Source organism: Somniosus microcephalus, chromosome 1 (genome assembly GCF_052327205.1).
Source record: "Somniosus microcephalus isolate GS21.2 chromosome 1, FLI_Smic_1.0, whole genome shotgun sequence".
NCBI lineage: Eukaryota > Metazoa > Chordata > Chondrichthyes > Squaliformes > Somniosidae > Somniosus > Somniosus microcephalus.
In genome coordinates this window covers 460300504-460324942 of record NC_140987.1, presented here as the reverse complement: position 1 = coordinate 460324942, position 24439 = coordinate 460300504, and the positions used below count along the sequence as shown (strand labels likewise).

At 45.9% G+C, this 24439-nt stretch overlaps 1 protein-coding gene across 1 annotated transcript in view; it reads left to right on the top strand.

Moving 5' to 3' along the window:
* tm9sf5 (transmembrane 9 superfamily protein member 5) overlaps positions 1-24439 on the top strand; it is a 153539-nt gene that overhangs the window by 10946 nt on the left and 118154 nt on the right. Inside the window, exon 2 of the mRNA XM_086002271.1 lies at positions 10796-10863. Within this exon, the coding sequence (XP_085858397.1) occupies positions 10796-10863 (68 nt within the window). The remainder of the gene's footprint in view (positions 1-10795; positions 10864-24439) is intronic.

Below are 24439 nucleotides of genomic sequence, written 5' to 3'. Positions count from 1 at the left end.
AGCGGCCCACGCGGGATCTTGCCGATTACTGTGTGGCCGTGCAGTTGAGAGGGAACATTGACCATGTCCCAAATGGGCTAACTGTGGTTAATTGGTTAAGGGTAAAGGAACTGATGAGCAGCCCCGCCTTGTACTCGCTGGCACTTTAAACCAGCTGCTCACTCACTCACTCCTCCTGGATGTGTTGATGCGAGTGCTATAAAATGAATGTTGGTGCCTCTTTTTTTTCTTTTCTCTATTCAAACACTTGCCCTACCTGGAGCCTGCCCAGCACTTTACAGCAATTCAAACAGGTAAGCTGCTCAGCAAAGCGGACTTCATCCGGCATCGGAACCTTCTAAATTACCGATTAGTCATTCCCAGTGAATATTTGGGCTCCTGGCCAAATCAATCATCATAACAAGACTTTACTCAGAGAATTGGAACGGTCTGATGACTGGCATTAAATTTAACCTTGGAAATCACTCTCTGCCATCTCTTTGTTTTCTTTTCATAATGTACTTTTTAATCTGAAGCTCAGGGCTTCATGGAATCAGTGTCCTTGGTGAGAGTTGGAGTTCACACGGGGTTTTAACACTTTGACATCTTCACTGTGATGTTGCAGAAAATAATAGTTAATTATGGATTTAGTGTACAGAGACTGCTCAAAAACTACTTGTGTTAAATGGCAGCATTTAGCAATGTCTGTTCAGTTCTCTTTCAGTTAGAATCGTAGAATGATACAGCACAGAAGGAGGCCATTCGGCCCATCGAATCAGTGCCGGCTCTCTAGAGCAATCCAGTCAGTCCCATTCCCCCGCTCTATCCCTGTAGCCCTGCAAGTTTATTTCCCTCCAGTGCCTATCCAGTCTCCCCTTGAAAACATTGAGTGTCTCCGCTTCCACCACTTCCGTCGGCAGCGAGTTCCAGGTCCTCACCACTCGCTGCATAAAAAAGTTTTCCCTCACGTCCCCCCTGTATCTCTTGCCCAAAACCTTAAATCTGTGTCCCCGAGTCCTTGTACCAGCAACTAGTGGGAACAGCCTTTCCCCATCTAGCCTATCCAAACCCGTCATAATCGTGTACACCTCTATCAAATCACCCCGCAACCTCCTTTGCTCTAATGAAAACAAATCCAGCTTCTCCAGCCTGACCTTGTAGCTAAGATCCCCCATCCCCGGAACCATTCTGGTAAATCTCCTCTGCACCCTCTCAAGGGCCTTCACATCCATCCTAAAGTGTGGTGACCAGAACTGGACACAATACTCCAGTTGTGGCCTAACCAGCGGCTTATAAAGGTTCAGCATAACTTCTCTACTTTTGTACTCAATACCTCTATTTATGAAGCCCAAGATCCCATATGCTTTGCTAACCACTCTCTCAATATGTCCCACCACCTTCAGGGACCTATGCACATTAACTCCCAGGTCCCTCTGTCCCTGCACACTCTTTAAAACTGTGCCATTAAGTGTATATTGCCTCTCCCTGTTCCTTCTGCCAAAATGCATCACCTCGCACTTCTCTGTATTAAATTCCGTCTGCCCATTCTGCAGCCTTTCTATGTCCTGTTGCAGTCGATTGGTATCATCCTCACTGTTTGCCACACCCCCAAGTTTGGTGTCATCGGCAAATTTAGAAATTCTACTTTGTATTCCAATATCCAGGTCATTTATATATATATCAAAAAAAAGCAGTGGCCCCAGCACTGACCCTTGGGGAACACCACTGTCTACCATCCTCCAGTCTGAAAAACAGCCATTTACCACAACTCGCTGTTTTCTGTCCTTAAGCCAATTCCTTATCCAAGCTGCCACTGACCCACCTATTCCATGAGCCTCAATTTTGTTAACCAGCCTTCTATGAGGTACTTTGTCAAAAGCCTTCTGAAAATCCATGTAGACAACATCCATTGCATTCCCTTCATCAATCCTCCCTGTTACTTCATCAAAAAATTCAATTAGATTAGTCAAACACGATCTGCCTTTTACAAATCCGTGTTGGCTCTCCTTAATTAGCTTAAACCTCTCCAAGTGCCCGTTAATTTTTTCCTTGATTATTGGTTCCAAAACTTTACCCACCACTGATGTTAAACTGACCGGCCTGTAGTTACTAGGATTGTCCTTACACCCTTTCTTGAACAATGGTGTTGTACGAATTAACGAATTCCAACGAATAACGGAGATCGACACAAGAGAACAACTAAACAGGTCTTTACTCAACGGAGATGCCACGAGGACTGCCTGGGCAGCCCCGTGGTTTGCGACGTGACGTCATCGCGTTTTCCTGCGCTCTTAAAGGGGCCACGCCCCGTACATGCAAACTCTATATACAAAACACAGTAATGCCTAACACAATGGTACAGGTTTAGGCTGGTGTTAGAACATCGTTAAAGAGAATTATATACAGTTAGCCAGAGTCATTCAGTGGTTCTGCCACAGTGTCACATTTGCCACTTTTCAATCCTCGGGCATCTCCCCTGCATCTAGGGAAGTGGAAAATTATGGCAAGCCCTTCCGCTATCTCCTCCCCAATTCCCTCAGCAACCTGGGATGCAAGCCATCTGGACCAGGCGACTTATCAACTCAACTCAAAGCATACCCAGCCTTTCTAGTACATCCTGTCTGTCAATTTTCACCCCTTCCATTGTTTCTACCTTTTCCACTTCTACGATATTTTGTGAGCATCCACCTCCTTAGTAAACACTGATACAAAGTACTCATTGAGTATTCTAGCCTTGCCCTGCGCCTCGAAGCATATATCACCTTTTGTTAACCGCCATTCTACTCTCACATTCTCTCTTTGCCAATCTTACTTTCATCTTCACTTCCCCTCAACTTATTGTATTTGGTCTGGTTCCCCCTTGAAGAATTCACCTGACATTCATCATACACCCTTTTTTTGTTTCATCATCTTTTTATTTCCCTCATCATCCAAGGAGCCCTTGCTTTGGGTCCCTTACCCTTCCCTCTTGTTGGAATGTACCTAGCCTGTACTTGGAACATCTCCGCCTTAAGGATCACCCATTGTTCCGTTACAATTTTTCCTGTCAGACTTTGGTTCCATTTTACTCTGGCTAGATCCTTTCGCATCCCATTGAAGTTAGCCCTATTCCAGTTTAGAAGTTCCACTCTAGATTGTTCCTTGCTCCTCTCCATTGCTAATCTAAATCTTATGATACGATGATCACTCATACCCAAGTGTTCTCCCACAGACACTTGGTCGACCTGGCCCACCTCATTCCCCAGCACCAGATCCAGCAATGCCTCCTTCCTAGTTGGGCCAAGAACATACTGGTCAAGGAAATCCTCCTGAACACATTTCAGAATTTCCTCCTCCTCCTTTCCCTTTACCCTAGCATTATCCCAATCGATATTTGGGTAATTAAAGTCCCCCAATATCACCACTCTATAGCTCTTGCATATCTCTGCGATTTCCCTGCAGATTTGCTCCTCTACCTCCCTCTCACTATTTGGAGGCCTATAGGATACCCCTAATAACATGATCAGACCCTTTTTGCTCCTCAACTCTAACCAAATGGATTCTGTCCTTGTCCCCTCAAAAACACCCTCCCTTTCTAACACTACAATGTCTTCCTTAATCAGCACTGCCACCCCACCTCCCTTTTTTCCTTCCCCATCTTTCCTGAACACCTTGTACCCTTCAATATTAAGTGCCCAGTCCTCACCGTTTTTAAGCCACGTTTCCATTATTGCCACAACATCATATTGCCACACGACTAATTGTGCTTGTAGCTCACCAACCTTATTCACCACACTTTGTGCGTTTGCGTATATGCATTCTAAACCCATTTTTGAATTTTTCGTAGTCTGCTATCTAATATGGTACTACTTCCGCCTCTAGTACTACTACTGTCTCTGGTACTATCCAACACACTCACTCTTTTATGCACCTTATTCCTCTTTTCTACTCCTATATGCTGGTGCCCATCCCCCTGCCAAGCTAGTTTAAACCCTCCCCAGCAGCACTAGCAAACCTCCCCGTGAGAATATTGGTCCCGGCTCTGTTGAGGTCCCGCCTTCCCCAGAAATGGTCCTAATGCCTCAGGAATCTAAAGCCCTCCCTCCTGCACCATCTCTCCAGCCACGCATTCATCTGTTCTATCCTCATATTCCTGTACTCCCTAGCACGTGGCATCGGGAGTATTCCGGAGATTACTACCTTTGAGCTACTGCTTTTTAATCTCTTTCCTAGCTCCCTATAATCTGCCTGCAGGACCTCATCCCTCTTTCTGCCTATGTCGTTGGTACTGATATGGACAACTACCTCTGGCTGTTCACCCCCCTCAGAGTGTCCTGCAGCCGCTCAGTGACATCCTTGACCCTGGCACCAGGGAGGCAACATACCATCCTGGAGTCACTCTGCATCCACAGAAATGCCTATCTGTCCCCCATACCAATGAATCTCCTATCACTGTTGCTCTTCCACTCTTCTTCCTTCCTCCCCCCGAGCTACCCGTGGTGCTCTGGCTGCTCTTCCCAGCGGAGCCATCACCCCCACCAGTTTCCAGAACTGTGAACCGGTTAGCGAGCGAGATGCTCTCTGGGGATTTCTGCCTTACCTGCCTGGTCCTCCTTCTCTGTCTGGTGGTCACCCATTCCCGCTCTGCCTGCACATTCTGAGGCTGCGGGGTGACCACTTCTAGAACCGTGCTTTCCAAGTATTTCTCAGCCTCGCGGATGCACTGTAGTGACTCCAGCTGCCGTTCAAGCTCCGAAACCCGGAGCTCGAATTGCTGCAGTTGGCGACACTTCCTGCACACGTGGTCGTCCAGGCCGCAAGAAGCGTTGAGGATATCCCACGTGGCACAGGATGAGCAAATCATGGGACTGAGCTGCCCTGCCATGCCTCTATTTACCAGACTATGGAGGTAATTTAACAGAAATAAACTTACAACTTAACAAGAAATACTCAACAGCTACCCACCAATCAGCACCTCCCTCTATTAGATAGGCTATGATCTACTAAGCAGAAATATACTCAAACAGAACAACAAAAACTTGCCACAAATACTCGCCCTATACTCCCCTTGTGAAGGAATAAGCAATAAGCCATATTCAGAAAAATACACCATTCTATGAAAGAATTCTGATTAAAACATGGCATACTAGGTTTGAAAATCTAAAAACCTAACTATGTAAAAGCTGTAAACAGCATACAGGATCTTGAGATAAGATAAGTTGTTGACACTGAATCAATAGGCTTATTGAAGCAGAAGGTCAGAGGTTCCAGAAAGTCTGAAGCTTTCGAAAGAGCACAATACCATACCCTGTTAGTGTTTTAAACCAACACTTCGGAAAGAAACACAAAGATAAAGAAACATATGCCTTCATAAAAGTAACATCAAATGAAACACGGAGACACGAACCAGTGTTACAAACAGTTGAGGTAACTAAGAAGACAATGGTGCATCCGGTTGAGGCATTTTTAATTTACACGTTGTAAAAAGATACAAACAGAAGACTTTGGTAAGAATAGAAACATCTGCTCCACACCGTTTTTTATGATGAGCTTTGAACACCTAAAAGTAGAGACACGAGCCTGCTTGCTACCAGCTGAACTGACTGTTAGAATAGAAGGGGTCAACAGAAAAATGACTAGAGATAATTAGCTTACATCAGCAGAAAACTTCAAAGGATATACCACATCCAGGGGTATTCAATATTCAGGATAGGCAAAAAGGAAAAGGAGGTGGGGTAGCATTGCTGGGTAAAGAGGGGATTAACACAATTGTAAGGAAAGATATTAGCTCTGATGTGGTGGAATCTGTATGGGTAGAACTGAGAAATACCAAGGGACAGAAAACAGTGGGAGTGGTATACAGACCCCCTAACAGTAATGCTGAGGTTGGGGATGGCATGAAACGGGAAATTAGAGAAGCGTGCAATAAGGGCACAGCAGTTATCATGGGTGACTTTAATCTACATATAGACTGGGCTAACCAAATTAGTAACAATACTGTGGAGGAGGAATTCCTGGAGTGTATACGGGATGGTTTCCTGGACAAATATGTCGAGGAACCAACTAGAGATCAGGCCATCTTAGACTGGGTATTATGTAATGAGAGAGGATTAATTAGCAATCTTGTTGTGTGAGGCCCCTTGGGTCAGAGCGATCATAATATGATAGAATTCTTCATTAAGATGGAGAGTGAAATAGTTGACTGAGACTAGGGTCCTGAATTTAAATGAAGGAGACTACGATGGTATGAGGTGCGAGTTGGGTAGGATTGATTGGGGAATGTCACTCAAAGGGTTGACAGTGGATGGGCAATGGTAAACATTCAAAGATCGCATGGATGAACTACAGAATTTGTTCATTCCAGTTTGGCATAAAAATAAAACAAAAAAGGTGACTCAACCGTGGCTAACAAAGGAAATTAGGGATAGCATAAGATCCAAGGAGAGGGCTTATAAATTGGCCAGAAAAAGCAGTAAACCTGAGGATTGGGAGCAGTTTAGGATTCAGCAAAGGAGGACAAAGGGATTAATTAAGAGGGGGAAAATAGAGTATGAGAGTAAGCTTGCAGGGAACATAAAAACTGACGGTAAAAGCTTTTATAGATATGTGAAGAGAAAAAGATTGAAGTCAAGCGTAGGTCCCTTACAGTCAGAATCAGGGGAATTTATAATGGGGAACAAAGAAATGGCAGACCAATTAAATACATACTTTGGTTCTGTCTTCACAAAGGAGGACACAAATAACCTCCCAAAGAGGTCGGGGAACAAAGGGTCTAATGACAGGGAGGAACTGATAGAGATCGGTATTTGTCGGGAAATGGTGTTAGGGAAATTGATGGGATTGAGGTCCGATAAATCCCCAGAGCCTGATAATCTACATCCTAGGGTACTTAAGGAAGTGGCCCTAGAAATAGATGCATTGCTGGTCATCTTCCAAAATTCGATAGACTCTGGAACAGTACCCATGGATTGGCGGGTAGCTACTGTTGCCCCACTGTTCAAAAAGGGTGGTAGAGAGAAAACGGGGAATTATACACCGGTAAGCCTGACATCGGTAGTGGGGAAAATGCTAGAGTCCATTATAAAGGATGTAATAGCAGAGCACTTAGAAAAAAGTGACCGGATCGGACAAAGTCAACGTGGATTTACAAAAGGTAAATCGTGCTTGACTAATCCACTGGAATTTTTTGAGGATGTAACTGGTAAAATAGATAAGGAAGAACCAGTGGATGTGGTGTATTTGGATTTTCAAAAGGCTTTCGATAAGGTCCCGCATAAGAGATTAGCGTGTAAAATTAAGGCACATGAGATTGGGGGCAAGGTATTGACTTGGATAGAGAACTGGTTGGCGGACAGGAAGCAAAGAGTTGGAATAAACAGGTCTTTTTCCGAGTGGCAGGCAGTGACTAGTGGGGTACCGTAGGGATCGGTACTTGGACCCCAGCTATTCACAATATATATTAATGATCTGGACGAGGGAACTCGATGTAATATCTCAAGTTTGCAGATGACACAAAGCTGGGTGAGTGTGTGTGCTGTGAGGAGGATGCCGAGAAACTCCAGTATGATTTGGACAGGTTGGGTGATTGGGCAGAAGCATGGCAGATGCAGTATAACGTGGATAAATGCGAGGTTATCCACTTTGGTGTCAAAAAACAGGAAGGAAGATTATTATCTGAATGGCAATAGATTGGGAGAAGGGGAAGTGCAACGAGACCTGGCGTCCTTGTGCACCAGTCGCTGAAAGTAAGCATGCAGGTGCAGCAGGCAGTTAAGAAGGCAAATGGTATGTTGGCCTTCGTAGCGAGAGGGTTTGAGTACAGGAACAAGGATGTCTTGCTGCAGTTGTACAGGGCCTTGGTGAGACCACACCTTGAGTATTGTGTGCAGTTTTGGTCGCCTTATCTGAGGAAGGATGTTCTTGCCATGGAAGGAGTGCAGCGAAGATTCACCAGGCGGATACCTAGGATGGCAGGAATGACGTACGAGGCGAGATTGGGTCGATTGGGCTTATACTCGCTGGAGTTTAGAAGAATGAGAGGGGATCTCATTGAAACTTATAAAATTCTAACAGGACTAGACAGACTAGATGCAGGAAGGATGTTCCCGATGGCGGGGGAGTCCAGAACCAGGGGTCACAGTCTAAGGATAAGGGGTAAGCCATTTAGGACAGAGATGAGGAATTTCTTCACCCAGAGAGTGGTGAACCTGTGGAATTCTCTACCACAGAAGGCAGTAGAGGCCAATTCATTAAATATATTCAAGACGGAGTTAAATATATTTCTTAAGGCTAAAGGGATCAAGGGATATGGAGAGAAGGCAGCAACAGGGTACTGAATTTGGATGATCAGCCATGATCTCATTGAATGGCGGAGCAGGCTCGAGGGGCCGAATGGCCTACTCCTGCTCCTATCTTCTATGTTTCTATGTTTCACCTGAGAAAGGGCATAAAAATTGGACTTTCAAATGGGAAGACAAATTCGCTTGAAGGGGCTAGGACTAGTACTAATCCTTTCAACCTCTCGGCTCCCTTGTGCCAGCGACATCTTTGAATTCTGATGTCACTCCTTCGTTGTATCGCTTGCCAACTGTCTCCCTCGCAGGTAGTCCGCTCGCTCAGACTCCCAGGTCTCTGCTCCGCGCTGCCTTTATCCCCGGTCTCTGACTCCGTTCCTCCCACAGGTCCGCTCGTTCAGACTCCCAGGTCTCTGCTCCGCGCTGCCTTTATCCCCGGTCTCTGACTCCGTTCCTCCCACAGGTCCGCTCGTTCAGACTCCCAGGTCTCTGCTCCGCGCTGCCTTTATCCCCGGTCTCTGACTCCGTTCCTCCCACAGGTCCGCTCGCTCAGACTCCCAGGTCTCTGCTCCGCGCTGCCTTTATCCCCGGTCTCTGACTCCGTTCCTCCCACAGGTCTGCTCGCTCAAACTCCCAGGTCTCTGCTCCGCGCTGCCTTTATCCCCGGTCTCCGACTCCGTTCCTCCCGCAGGTCCGCTCGCTCAGACTCCCAGGTCTCTGCTCCGCGCTGCCTTTATCCCCGGTCTCCGACTCCGTTCCTCCCGCAGGTCCGCTCGCTCAGACTCCCAGGTCTCTGCTCCACGCTGCCTTTATCCCCGGTCTCTGACTCCGTTCCTCCCGCAGGTCCGCTCGCTCAGACTCCCAGGTCTCTGCTCCGCGCTGCCTTTATCCCCGGTCTCTGACTCCGTTCCTCCCGCAGGTCCGCTCGCTCAGACTCCCAGGTCTCTGCTCCACGCTGCCTTTATCCCCGGTCTCTGACTCCGTTCCTCCCGCAGGTCCGCTCGCTCAGACTCCCAGGTCTCTGCTCCGCGCTGCCTTTAGCCCCGGTCTCTGACTCCGTTCCTCCCGCAGGTAGTCCGCTCACTCAGACTCCCAGGTCTGTGCTCCGCGCTGCCTTTATCCCCGGCCTCTGACTCCGTTCCTCCCGCAGGTCCGCTCACTCAGACTCCCAGGTCTCTGCTCCGCACTGCCTTTATCCCCGGTCTCTGACTCCGTTCCTCCCACAGGTCCGCTCGCTCAGACTCCCAGGTCTGTGCTCCGCACTGCCTTTATCCCTGGCCTCTGACTCCGTTCCTCCCGCAGGTCCGCTCGCTCAGACTCCCAGGTCTCTGCTCCGCACTGCCTTTATCCCCGGTTTCTGACTCCGTTCCTCCCGCAGGTCCGCTCGCTCAGACTCCCAGGTCTCTGCTCCGCGCTGCCTTTATCCCCGGCCTCTGACTCCGTTCCTCCCGCAGGTCCGCTCGCTCAGACTCCCAGGTCTGTGCTCCGCGCTGCCTTTATCCCCGGTCTCTGACTCCGTTCCTCCCACAGGTCTGCTCGCTCAGAGTCAAATTATAACTCACGTGGAAAATATTCTCATCTCGCCTCTGATTCTTTTGGCAATTATCTTAAATCTATGTCCTCTGATTGCCGACCCACCTGCCACTGGAAACAGTTTCTCCTTATTTATTTCAAACCTTCATAATAAATGTTTTAATTGTAGGTCAATGATTTTTATCATTTTATTCCCGGCTGTTTTAAATATCTTATCTACTGTTATAATGCTGGTTTCATTAAAGCTTTGTAGCATTAACTCATTAATTGCACTGTCTTTGAAGTTGATACTTTAGTTGATAGTTGTAGTAGCAGTGGAATGCATTCAGGAAATATTTGCTTTCTTTAATATTGATAAGTTGATAGAATAAAGGATTTGTTTGGAACAAAGTACTTCCTCAGAAATGTGGTGTGTATTATGTCACACAGGGCCTTAAGTTTTTGTGAGGGTTTATCAGTGCAGACCAGGGATTGAACTTGTGACCTTCCTGATCTGTGGTGCTCATTACTTCACCAGAGGGTGTGTTTAGTCACTGAGCCAAGAGACCATTTCCGTCGTTGTTTGCAACAGTATAATCTGGGGAAATAATTATATTCTCACATGTAGCAATTTTTCATTAATCCTTTTATGAACAATGTCTTGTCTACTGTTAAGTTGCTGACGCGACAGAGAAAGGAACAGGGATTTGTTACAAAATCGTGTCCTGATGCATTTAGCGCTTTATAATTAAATATCATTTCAATTATTTACATAAATTTGTAGGTGAGGCGATCTGTCTGAGGTAGTGTGTGTGTGCGCATGTGAGTAATTAGCACTGGGGCGGATTATCATGTTTTCAGTAAATCTGCAGCATTACCCGGAATTGTACATGTTACCCCTCTTCCTTCAGTATTGCTTTGCGGAAAAACTGGGCCATTTAAGTGAAATGTTGACATTTTGAATTAAGGTGACTATTTTTGAAAGTTTATTTAGAATGCAAATCTTTAAAAAGTTTATTTTCTATTTTCAGTCAAACATCGAAGTATTTGTGAACAGATTGGACTCTGTGGAATCCGTCCTGCCGTATGAATATGATGCGTGAGTATATTTAAGAAGCACCACTTAATCAGTATTTAAGTATATTGTGCCTAGCCACGATCCCTCTCGGTTGTTTTTCAGAAGTGTGGTAAATATGGATAACTAGTTAGTGGAGTGTGTTCGTGGGTGTTGAGTCTGTGTTTCCAAATGTAGTTATGCTGAATAACTGGACACAGACTACAGAAATAATTAAACAGGTCTTTAGTAATTGAGGGTCAGGGCTGAACTGGTATACACTTTGCTCCACAGGGTTTATATACCGGTGTGGTCACCACCGGTACTACAATGTACAGGAGCCATCAAAAAGTAGTCCATCACCTTAAGGTATCCTCTTAAGGTGGTACAGGTTGCATACACTACAATTCCTCCCCTTTTAGCTTAACAGTGTACACCCCAATTTAAACATTACATGGATAACATATATACAACTTCCACACAAAACTGTTCAAAGATTCAGTCTCTGAGGAGGCCTCCTGATCCGGGCCGGATAACGCCTTTCAGGGGTCTCTGGTTCTCGTTGCTGGGGTGACTCATTCATTTGATCTCCTATGGATTGAACATCATCATGTACGTTCGAGTCTGAGGTAGATGCTACAGGCTCAATAAACTTCTTCAACTGGTGTCTCTGCCGTAGACATGGGGTCGACCCTTGTTCTCGATTCCACAAGTTGGTCAGCATGACGTCGTATTACGTTCTCTCCAACGTCTACCGTGTACATCAAGGGTCCTTGTCGGGCACGAATTGTTCCGGATTGCCATTTATCATTCCTAAAGTCCCTGGCCAACACTGGTTGTCCTATTTCGAAACTCCGAGTGGCCTTGTTATTTACGTGCTGGAATTGCTTGTTTTCGACTTCCCTACGCACATTGGGTTTTAACAAATCCAACCGGGACCGCAACCTCCTGTTATAGAACATTATGGCAGGGCTTTGATTTGTCACTGCATGCGTGGCGTTTCGATATGCCATCAGGAAATTGTCCACCTTGTGTTGTAGTGGAATATGGTCTTCGCTCATGGCCTTTATCGCCTTTTTGAACGTTTGTACAAATCTCTCGGCCAACCCATTTGTAGCCGGATGATATGGGGCAGATGTAGTGTGTTTCACCCCATTCTTTTTCATGAATTTCTGGAATTCTTCTGACACGAACTGTGGTCCGTTGTCTGAACATATTTGTTCCGGCAACCCATTCCTTGCAAATATGGTTCTTAGAACTGCGATCGTCTTTTCAGAGGTAGTGGTCGACATCTTAATCACTTCTGGCCATTTAGAATGTGCGTCTACTGCTATCAAAAACATGGAATCCATGAATGGACCTGCAAAGTCGATATGCACACGTTGCCATGGGGTTGAAGGCCATTCCCACGGATGCAGCGGTGCAATTGGAGGTGCGTGTTGAACTTTTTGGCACCCTGAGCAGCTTTTAGTCAGATCCTCTATTTGTTTGTCGATACCTGGCCACCACACATAAGCCCTAGCAAGGCTTTTCATCTTGACTCCCCCCAGATGACCTTCATGCAATTCCTTCAGAACTCTCTCCCTTAATTTAGGAGGAATAATCACCCTTGTTCCATACATCAATGTTCCTTGACAGACGGACAGCTGTTCTCGTCTGGCTGAGAATGGGTCGCCATGTGCTGGCCATCCCTTCACTGTCAAATCGTAGACCCGAGACAGTGTCGGGTCGTTTCGGGTCTCTCTCTCAATACCCGCATTGGTGACTGGTAAGCATTCGATGATGGTCAAGTGAAATATCTCGACAGGGTCAACTGCCGGTGCCTCTTCCGCTGTAGGTAGTGGCAGGCACGACAGCCCATCAGCATTACCATGTTGCTTTGTACCTTTTGAATTCGATATCATATTGATGTGCCCCTAGGAAAAGGGACCATCTCTGAAGCCTCTGCGCCGTCATAACTGGAACACCCTTCTTAGGGTTAAAAATGGAAACCAACGGCTGGTGATCTGTCAGCAGCGTAAACTTTTGGCCTTGCAGGTAATGGTTAAATTTCTTAACTCCCCACACGAGGCTGAGAGCCTCCCTATCTATCTGAGCATAGTTGCGCACTGCGGAGGTCAATGATCTGGATGCGAACGCGACTGGCCTTTCCAAGCCATTTGGAAACTTATGTGAGAGCACTGCCCCGATACCATATGGAGAAGCATCACAAGCTAAGCGAATAGGCAGCGTTGGGTTAAAGTGAGCCAACACTTCCTTAGAGGTGATCGGTGCCTTGCTTTTTTGAAAAGCCCGCTTACAATCATCGCTCCACTTCCATGGTATTCCCATTTGCAAAAGAGTGTTCAGCGGGTGTAACACCGTGGATAAATTTGGAAGAAACTTGTGGTAATAGTTAACCAACCCAAGGAACGACCTCAACTGGGATACATTTTCCGGAGCGGGAGCTTTCACAATAGCTTCGATCTTGTCAGGTGACTTATGGAGCCCCTCCTGGTCAATGACGTGGCCGCAGTACGAGATTCGCTTTTGAAAGAACTCACATTTCTGGCGATTAACTCTGAGCCCATATTCTTTCAATCTGGTGAGCACCTGCTCCAAATTCGCGAGGTGATCCTTATCATCTCCTGTAATCAGAATGTCGTCCAGGTAGCATTGTGTGCCTGGAATTCCCTGCAATACCTGCTCCATGGCCCTTTGCCAAATCGCTGGAGCCGATGCCACTCCAAAAACCAGTCTATTATACCGATATAAGCCCTTATGTGTGTTGATCGTGAGATACTGGCGTGACGCTTCATCAACTTCCATCTGTAGGTACGCCTGCGCCAGGTCTATCTTGGTGAAGTGTTTCCTGCCAGACAGCGAAGCGAAGATATCTTCAATCCGCGGAAGCGGATATTGCACCGTGTGAAGAACCGGATTAACAGTGATCTTGAAATCGCCACAGATGCGAACCTTCCCAGGTTCCCCCGGCTTGTTGCTCAACGAACGCTTCATGACAGGAACAATGGGTGTGGCCCATTCGCTCCAGTCCACCTTTGACAGTACTCCTGAACATTCTCGCCCTTCCAGCTCTGCTTCCACAGCAGGTCGTATCGCATAAGGTACCGGTCTGGCTTTGAAAAATTTTGGGTTTGCATGTTCTTCAACCTTGATGTTTGCCGTAATTCCTTTCAGTGTTCCCAGTCCCTGTTGGAACACCTCCTTAGCATCGTCCAATATTTTGGACAGTCGTTTAGGTTTGACGTTGTCCTCTTTACAGGAATCTACAGTCAGTGCTTGTATGGAATGCCAGTCCACATTTATTCTCCGGATCCATTCCCGTCCCAGTAGTGGCAGACCTCCATCAGGTAACACATACAAGTCCATTTCCTGACTTTCTTTACCATTGTAGACCACATTTACTTTTATCTTTCCGATGGGGTATACTATTTGCCCCGTGTATGTTTTCAATACAATCTCCGTATCCCTCGGGAATGTGCGAGAATAACCTTTTATAATCTTGCTTATTCATGACCGTCAATGCCGATCCAGTGTCCAATTCCATCTTCACTTGGACTCCTGCTATCCGAAGCATGACCCAGATAGTTTGGTGGTCTGCTGTGTTACCCACATTATGTATTTTTAGACAACCCAGTTCCTTACTGCTGGAGTCTGAATCCATCTTCTGTTCATCCGAACTGTTCTCTGTCACCTTGTGTACTTTTTTGTACTTCTCCTGCGGCGACTTTTTGCTGCTGGTCTTCTTTCCTGACCGGCATTCTCTCGCTATGTGACCAAGTTTGCCACATTGCCTGCATTCTTTATCTTTGAAGCAGCACTGGTTCTGGCCATGCGTTGTCCTTCCGCAATGATAGCACTTTACTGCGCCCAATGCCATTTCATTGGTGCTGAATTCCAATGGCCTTTGCTGTATCTCTGCAGCGCCTCGTGCGATGCTGCAATGCTGAAAGCTTTGTCCAGCGTAAGATCCTTTTCCTCTAGCAGTCGCTTCTGGGTTCCTTCCCTTAGGAGCCCACACACAAACTTATATCTCGGTGCGTCTGCTAGTCCTGTACCGAACTGACAGTACTTTGATAACTTGCGCAGTTCGATTAAGAAGTTAGCGTTGCTTTCCTCTTTAAGTTGAATTCTTTTGTAGAATTTAAATCGTTCCGCTATCAGCAGCGGCGTGGGGTTTAAATGCTCTTGCAGGATAGTAACAATATCCGCGAAACTCTTTCCTACCGGTTTATCTGGTGTTACAAGGTTCCTTAATAACCCGTACGTCTTCGCACCCATCGAGTTTAATAGGGTTAGTGCTTTCTTATCCTCCGGTACCTCATTCGTTGTACAGTAAACTTCGACGCGTTCCACATCGCTATCAAAAGCAGTGATGTTACCTGTTTTTGGCATCCTTGTTGAGTTTCCTTTCCTTCGGATATGATTATTTTATTTTATTTTTTTCAAAATGGTGGCTTCCCGCGCTTGGCGGCTTTTCTCGCGCTTGTCTTCTTCCCCCGCCGACTCAAAATGGCGATTACCGCGCTGTTGCCGTTCTCGCCTCCCAGCGGTCCTTTATTCTCCCCTACGCTGCTGCTCTTGTTCCCCGCCGCTCCCGCGGTCCTTGTGGACATAAACGCTTTTCTGGCTGCTGCGCGTCTCTTCCCCGATTGCAGTCCGGCCCCTGACACCGGCTGCGGTCGTGTTCTCCGCCCTTTTTGTCGTTTCCCTCCCCTTCTCTGACAACTCGGCCGACTTCCCCTCCCCCCCCCCCCCCCCCCCCCCTCCCCGTGCCGCTCGATCGGGCTTACCTGCCGCTGTCGTCGAAGGGATGTTCACTGATGTTTGACTTCGTGGCCAGAAACCAACCCGGGTTCCCAATTGCCTCCCGTGCTATGCAGTGCCCAGCAGGATGTTGAGGGTGGATGTCCTTGATCGACGCCCGTTTCAGAGGCGAAGCTTCCTTTGATGCAACTGCCGCTAGCTAAGATCAGACTCGTCGCCACTGTTGAGTCTGTGTTTCCAAATGTAGTTATGCTGAATAACTGGACACAGACTACAGAAATAATTAAACAGGTCTTTAGTAATTGAGGGTCAGGGCTGAACTGGAATACACTTTGCTCCACAGGGTTTATATACCGGTGTGGTCACCACCGGTACTACAATGTACAGGAGCCATCAAAAAGTAGTCCATCACCTTAAGGTATCCTCTTAAGGTGGTACAGGTTCCATACACTACAGTGGGCACAGGCTCCATACACTACAGTGGGCACAGGCTCCATACACTACAGTGGGCACAGGTTCCATACACTACAGTGGGCACAGGCTCCATACACTACAGTGGGCACAGGCTCCATACACTACAGTGGGCACAGGCTCGGAGATGATTGTATCTCATTGCCCTGCTCTTTACGTGAAGACATTTCTCCTAACTCCTCTCCTCTGTCTTGGTGACAATTTTAAATTGATGGTTTCTTGTTGCTGACTCCCCAACTTTCCTTATTGACTGTATAAAACCCTTCTTCTAAAAGTCATGGTCAACAGCAATTAATAGGTATTGTGATAGTTACTGAAACCTGGCTAAAGGAAGATGGTGAGTGGGGAACCAATTTGAAGGGCTGTGTGCACTTCAGGGAGGACGGAGTAGGATAGAAAGCAACTGGGGTGGTACTGTTCATTAGGGCAGATTTATAAGTAAGAAAGACAGACTTGCATTTATATAGTGCCTTTCATGACCATCGGGGGTCTCAAAGTGCTTTTCAGCCAATGAAGTTCTTTTGGAGTGCAGTCACTGTTGTAATGTGGGAAACGCGGCAGCCTATTTGCGCACAGCAAGCTCCCGCAAACAACAATGTGACAATGACCAGATCATTTTTTTTGTTATGTTGATTTGAAGGATAAATATTGGCCAGGACACCGGGGTGAACTCCCCTGCTGCTCTTCAAAATAGTGCCGTGGAATATTTTACGTTCACCTGAGAGCAGATGGCCTCGGTTTAACGTCTCATCTGAAAGACAGCACCTCTGACAGTGCAGCACTCCCTCAGCACTGCACTGGGAGTGTCGGCCTAGCTTTATGTGCTCGAGTCTCTGGAGTGGGGCTTGATCCCACAACCTTCTGACTCCAAGGCGAGGGTGCTGCCCACTGAGCCACAGCTGGCAGTCTCTGGATTGATGTGGAAATGGAGCATGGAAAAGGTTATTGGGAGCAATATGTTACAGCCCACTAGAAAAGGGAGAGCCAGTACAGGCTCGACAGGCTGAATAGCCTCCTTCATTGCTGTAACCATTCTATGATTCTATGAAATCTCCTCTCAACCTTCTCTGCTCTAAGGAGAACAACCCCAGCTTCTCCAGTCTATCCACGTAACTGAAGCCCCTCATCCTTTCTTGTAAATCTTTTCTGCACCCTCTCTAAGGCCTTCACACCCTTCCTAAAGTGTGGTGCCCAGAATTTGATAGAGGTGTTCAAAATCATGAGGGGTCTGGACAGAGCAGATAGAGAGAAACTGTTCCCATTGGCGGAAGGGTCGAGAACCAGAGGACACGGATTTAAGGTGATTGGCAAAAGAATCAAAGGCGACAGGAGGAAAAACTTTTTTACGCAGCGAGTGGTTAGGATCTGGAATGTACTGCCTGAAAGGGTGGTGGAGGCAGATTCAATCCTGGCTTTCAAAAGGGAATTGGATAAGTACCTGAAGGAAAAAAAAATTGTAGGGCTACGGGCAAAGGGCGGGGCAGTGGGACTAGCTGAAGTGCTCTTGCAGAGAACTGGCACGGGCTTGATGGGCCGAATGGTCTCCTTCTGTGCTGTAACCATTCTATGATTCTATGAACTGCATATAATACTGGAATCAGCCTGCGTGCCCGAGCACAAGTGACATATGGCACAATCGAGCATGATGCTGCATTGCTGTGTTCACCATCTTTGCCTACAAAGAGTATAAACTGCACATCTGTGGCTTGCAAATGATTTTCCTGGGAGGTAATTACTTGCTGTGGGTAATCCTATTCACGTCTCCTCCAGAAGTGATTTAGTGTTGCTAATTAGAAAGCTCCTTTTTGGATTTTGATCCAAGATCATTAACCCCCATTATAATGTGATATTTAGGAACTAGAGAACATGCAGCATAATGAGGGTGCACTTCCATAATCCTCCGAGCTTTATTTTTATAAATGGGCGTGCTACACACTAACTTCCCAGCAATGGAATATTTCCTATCGGATGAAAATACCCATTAGATTGCACAGGATTACATAGGATATACGGCACAGAAATTCGGCCCAACCAGCCCATGCCGGTGTTTATGCTCCACTCGAGCCTCCCCCCGTCTTTCCTCATCTAACTCTATCAGCATAACCCTCTATTCCCTTCTCCCTCATATACTTATCTAGTCTCCCCTTAAATGCATTTATACTACTATTTGCCTCAACTACTCCCTGTGGTAGCAAATTCCACATTCTCACCACCCTCTGGGTAAAGAAGTTTCTTCTGAATTCGCTATTTGATTTGGTGACTATCTTTTATATTGATGGCCTCTAGTTAGCTCTTCCCCACAAGTGGAAACACTCTGTATCTACTGTAAAATTATGAAACATTTTGATAAAGACCTCTATTAGGTTGCCCCGCAGCCATTTTTCAAGTGATAAGAGGCCCAGTCTGTTCATCCTTTCCTGATCGGTATGCCCTTGCATTTCAGGTATCATCCTTGTCAATCTTCTCTGCACCCTCCCCAGTCCCTCTATATTCTTTCTGTAATATGGCAACCAGAATTGTGCGCAGTACTCCAAGTGTGGTCTAACCAAGGTTCGATACAAGTTTAGCACGACTTCGTTACTTTTCAATTTTAACCCTCTAGAAATAAACCCTAGTGCTTGGTTTGCTTTTTTTATGGCCTTGATAACCTGTGTCGTAACTTTTAGTGATTTGTGTATTTGTACTCCGAGATCCCATTGTTCCTCTCCCCCACCTAGACTCTCATCCTCCAAGTAATTAGTGACCTCCCTATTCTTCCTACCAAAATGTAATAACTCACATTTATCTGTGTTGAAATTCATTTGCCAATTATTTGCCCATTCTGCAAATTTATTAATGTCCTCCTGTAATTTGTTGCAGTCTTCCTCAGTATTGATTCTCTTCCCCGCCCCCTGGATTTGGTGTCACCTGCAAATTTAGAGATTATGTTTTTGATTCCAAAGTCTAAATAGTTGATATAAATTGTGAACAACAGTGTGGAACTGATCCTTGTGGAACACCACTACCCAGCTCTGCCACTGTGAATAGCTACCCTTTACCCCTACTCTCTGCTTTCTATCTTGAAGCCAGCCAGCAATCCATTCTGCTGCTTGTCCCCTGACTCCGCATTCTTTGACCTTGTTCATCAGTCTATTATGTGGTACCTTAATCAAAGGCCTTTTGAAAATCTAGATAAATTACATCTACTGCATTACCCTTGTCTATTCTCTCTGTTACCTCGTCAAAAAATTCAGTGAGGTTGGTCAAGCAAGACTTTCTCTTTTGAAATTCATGTTGACAATTCAGCATTAGTTTTGGCTTCTAGATGTTCTATTTTCTCCTTTAGTAGGGATTCCATTATTTTTCCTACCACCGATGTTAAGCTGACTGGTCTATAATTCCCTGGACATGTTCTATCTCCCTTCTTAAATGTAGGTATTACGTTGGCTATCTGCCAGTCCTCTGGCACTACACTTTTTTAATGAATTATTAAATGTACAGTAATGCCTCTGCTATCTCTTCCCTAGATTCTTTTAAAATGCGCGGATGTAATCCGTCCGGACCAGTTTTTTTCCTCTGAGTTTGATTAGTTTATTTAATATATCTCCTTTATTTTAAATACATTTATTTCATTACTAATCTCATGATCCAATGTAATAGCCACCTGTTCTATCTTCCTGGTAAAGATTGAAGCAAAGTAATTATTTAATGTTTCTGCCATCTCTCTATTGTTACCTATGGTATTATCCTGTCCATCCCTTAGTAGCCCTATTCCCATCTCAACCTTTTTTTATTTATATGCCTATAAAATATTTTACTATTTTGTTTTATGTTCCTTGATCATTTAATTTCTTAGTTCCTCTTTGCCTTCCTAATTGTGTTTTTTGATTTCTCTCCTAATCTCTCTGTATTCTCTCTTACCATGCACTCTCCTGCTGTCCATGTACTTAATGTATGCCTCTTCCCTTGCCCTCCATTATTCCCTTATGGCGTTATTCATCCATGGTGTCCCGTTTGTGTTTTTTTAGCGGAATATATTTTTCTTGGACTCTGAGCACCATTTTAAATGTTTCCCATTGCTGTTTGCCAATATTGATGTCCATTTTATTTTCCCAAGTTCTATTCTCAGTCCCTCAAAATCAGCTTTTACCCTGGTCTTCGTCATACTCCTGTCCTTTCTCGGTTCTGAATGATTCAATCGGATAACTAGACCAAGTGGAAGACTTTGGCCTTGGTATTAACTCCCCCCACGACGGGCGAGGCTGTTTTAGAACCCTGAAAATTGCAAAATGTGGTGTCAACCTGACGCGGATGCGCCTTCTGCGATCACGGCATGGCTCCCTGGATAGTGATTAGGAGCAGAAACCCTGGCTAATCCTCTTGCCCTTCTCCCCAGCCTAGGGAGATTAAGGCCAATGGTGTCCCCTCAGTGCTGTCGCACCAGAGATCACTGAAAGGTTCCCTTCCCTGAAGGACATTAGTGATTTAGTTGGGTTTTTACGACAATCCAGCAGCTTTTGTGGTCCTTTTCTAGCCCACCAACTATGGTCATAGATAAGGCTTGGTGCCCAAGCATGTAGTACAAACAGTCTGTGACTTGGTGATTCAGTACAAAGAGTGCAGTATAACAAGCATGAGGTTGAATGATGTGATGAATTATTATAGCGAGTGCTGCACTGCAGTGGACCCGCTCACTCTCTGTAGAAGGGGCATGGCTTCTTCCCACGGAGCAATTGTAACGCCCCTTGTGAGCGCAACCATTTTATTTATAATGTAACCATCTCATTGCATTCCGATTGTGTTTAGAATGAGTTCCACAGCCATGTCATTTGTCAGGAGTAAGTTCTATAGCTAATATAAAAACAGAAAATGCTGGAAATACTCGGGCCAGGCAGCATTTGTGGAGCCTGAAACGTTAACCCTGATTCTCACTCCACAGATGCTGCCTGACCTGCTGAGTGTTTCCACCATTTTGTGTTTTCATTGCAGATTTACGACATCCGCAGTACTTTGTTCAAGTTCTACAGCTAGTTTGTTTAAACTAACCTATATATTCTGTTACTTACATTTTTCAATTGTACATTACTGTATTTAAAGTCATCAAGATTTACTTCATGTTGCACTTAGTTAGGTTTGCTTATTTACGGTGCTGTGTAGTACAGGATTTCAAGTAAAGTTGCAGTGACTGCTTTTTGTTCAACGGTTCATCAGAAATGGGTAACTAATTTGCATGTAAAAAAAATCATAGTTTTGCCAGCTGTATGTGTGGTAACGAGCGGAAACCCCTCGTGTTTCAGTCTCCAAATCGAGCTACTGCACCTGTAGAACTCTTGCTTTCTTGATTGGATTGTACACTGTCTGCTCATTGGGGCATGCCTGTCTGACACAAGTCCCAGGGGGCTTGCATACAGAGTCATGGATGTGTACTGGGGTACTGCTGGAGTTTAACTAGCTAAAGACACCGCTAAGGATGCTAGTAAGCTGCTTGATCAAAGTAGTATCACCCTATCCATTAGGGCATTGGCTTGCAAGGTTACCTGCCGGGGAGTGGAGTAACAGGACCACCCCTCCAGGGTCCATTGGTGCGTCAGACTGGCTGGTTAATCATCATCAGCAGTGACCACGGACTGCCTGTTAAAGTATCTGATTGCTGATCCAGCCACAGAGTGTTTTCTCTGTTCTGAAGAGCTCAAAGTCCATACAGAACAGTCACATTGATTTAAAAGCATTTTGAATGTGTGGAATTTTCTGAACAGTACACTGAACTAGTGAGGCTATCCAGTGGGTACAATTCCTTTAAATGATCAGAATGCTTTCAATTAAGTTGCAAATGTGAAACTCTTGGAGCTTAAGAGTAAAAAAAAAAGCTAAAATTGAAATCCAATCTGGAAGATTAAAAAAATAAAATAAAAATAAATTGTGAGCCATAAACTGCCAAGTCCCTGTTTGTTACCATCCCTAGGGGGAAAAATTTGGTTGCTCTGCGCCTCCCATTAGCACCCTAAGAGGCGATGTATGCGCCGCTCGCAAAATTGATCAGACATTTTGCGGTGGCGCTAAACACTACCGCCACGATCTCCTGCGCCCGCAGATCGTGCGCAACGCCCCGGACCGGATATTGAGTGGAGCCCCCTGCCTTTCTGCCTGCCGCTAGCAACGACAGGTTGAGGGGAGCGTTTTTGCAGTCGGGAAGGGACTGGGGGAGCGCTATTTAAAGGCGGCCGCCTTTTTTTGTCGGCGACATTTTTGCACCACGCATTCTGAGGGCGAAAGAAAGACTTCTGGAGAGATTCAACGCTGTGTGAAGGAGTTTTGGGTACTGAGCAGCACTTTGCAGGTTCATTTTGATTTGACCTTTCTTGCATCGATTTAGAGGAGATGATGGGGGGCTGCACTCTGAGCTCTTTCCCTGGGCGCCTCCATTGTTCTTTCCGGCAGATTTGATGTACAGGTCTGTCCAGGCCGAGATTCAAGGCTGCAATGAGCAGGATGTGGATGGAGAGCAAGATCGACCCTCCCCTTTAAGAACTGGCCAGTGCCAGTGTGTCTGTGTTCCATTGCTGACTGACATCACGAGCTTCGCCCGCGCTCTGAGGTAGCGCCTCGTTCCTCGGTGTTAACGCCTTGAGAGGTGTGTAGTGCCTGATTTAGCGCTCCAATCACCTCCAGGGGGCGATAGAAGCCAAGTTTACAGTCGGGGGCGATAATTAGCGCCGGGCGCTAAACTTTGCACCCGACCGATAATTGCGCCCCAAGCGGGGCGATACCGAATTTCTCACCACCCCCACCCCCCTAGTTTCCGTGAGTGTAGTTAAAGAGTGAGCCACAATGGCGTGGGACTGGAGCCACACATAGGCCAGACCAGGTGAGGTCATTGGTGAACCAGTTGGGTTTTTACAACAATTCAATGGCTTATGGTCACTTTTATTGATGCCAGCTTTTTATTCTCAAAATTGCTGTGGTGGGATTTGAACTTGCATTCTCTGGACTATTAGACCAGGCCTCTGGGTTACTAGTCTAGTAAAGTTGATGCTGTGGCACGAACTCCTTGAAGAGCAAGACGAGTATTTAGTTGGCGTGGAATTCGAAGATATTTGGATGAATATAGATTGCATTGGATATACATAGATTTAATTGATCAAATACTCAATGAGTCATGAAGGCTCCTGTGCTTTTGAGTTTCTAGGGCTGTGTGAGGGGGCTAGGAAGGTCTGGGGGAAGGGGTACGGCTTTTTCGGAAGTGTAGGAGGCCAGGACTGAACAGTAGAGATGTGATGATGGATAAATATTCTGCAGTTTTGCTTGCAGACTATTGGGGATCATGGAGCACTTGAGTACTTCTCCTCTGGAGCTTAGCTGGGGTAGAGTCCATGATTGGGTAGATTGTACATTGTCCATGTATGGAGCAAGTTTGCTGGGGTGAATGACCTTTTCTTGTTTAGTGCTTTGTATTACATAGAAGATAGGAGCAGGAGCAGGCCGTTCGGCCCCTCGAGCCAGTCAATGAGATCATGGATGATCATCCAAACTCAGTACCCGGTCCCTGCTTTCTCCCCATATCCCTTGATCCCTTTAGCCTTAAGAAATATATCCAACTCCTTCTTGAATATATTTAATGAATTGGCCTCAACAGCCTTCTGCGGTAGAGAATTCCACAGGTTCACCACTCTCTGGATGAAGAAATTCCTCCCCATCTCAGTCCTAAATGGCTTACCCCTTATCCTTAGACTGTGACCCCTGGTTCTGGACTCGCTGGCCATCGGGAACATCCTTCCTGCATCTAGTCTGTCTAGTCCTGTTAGAATTTTATAAGTTTCAATGATATCCCCTCTCATTCTTTAGAAATTAGTTTTGATAACATGTGGCTTTGCTTGTGTGTTATGAAGGTTCGATCTTCAAGCTGTTGAAATGTGGGATTGCACTGGGACTCACCTGGTGTTCATTTAACATTTATACAATGAGTAACTTCAATCATAAACATTTGTTTAAAAACTGTAGGGCCTACTTTATGATCCTGCATGTCATCAAGCATGAATGTAACAATATAGTTGATGTAAATCTGTGGCATTGTGGAGTTGGGATTGAAGATGACTCATGATGGGATCATTGTTTGATTTGGCCTGGTGACTGAACGTTTGAAATGTTCGTGTTTGAGCATTTTCTTGCAGTTTTTGTCTTTTTCCACGCTGGAAATGAAGAGCAGCACTAGTAGTGTGATGGCTCACAGAGACGCTGCTTCCAATTGTTGCGTGGTATCGGACTGTCCCCGAGAGAGTGCAACGAAGGCTCACTGGACCAATTCCTGGGATGGGACTAGCCCTAAAATCCCGAGAGTTTAGAAGAATGAGAGGTGATCTCACTGAAACGACTAAAATTCTTAAGGGGATTGACAGGGTAGATGCAG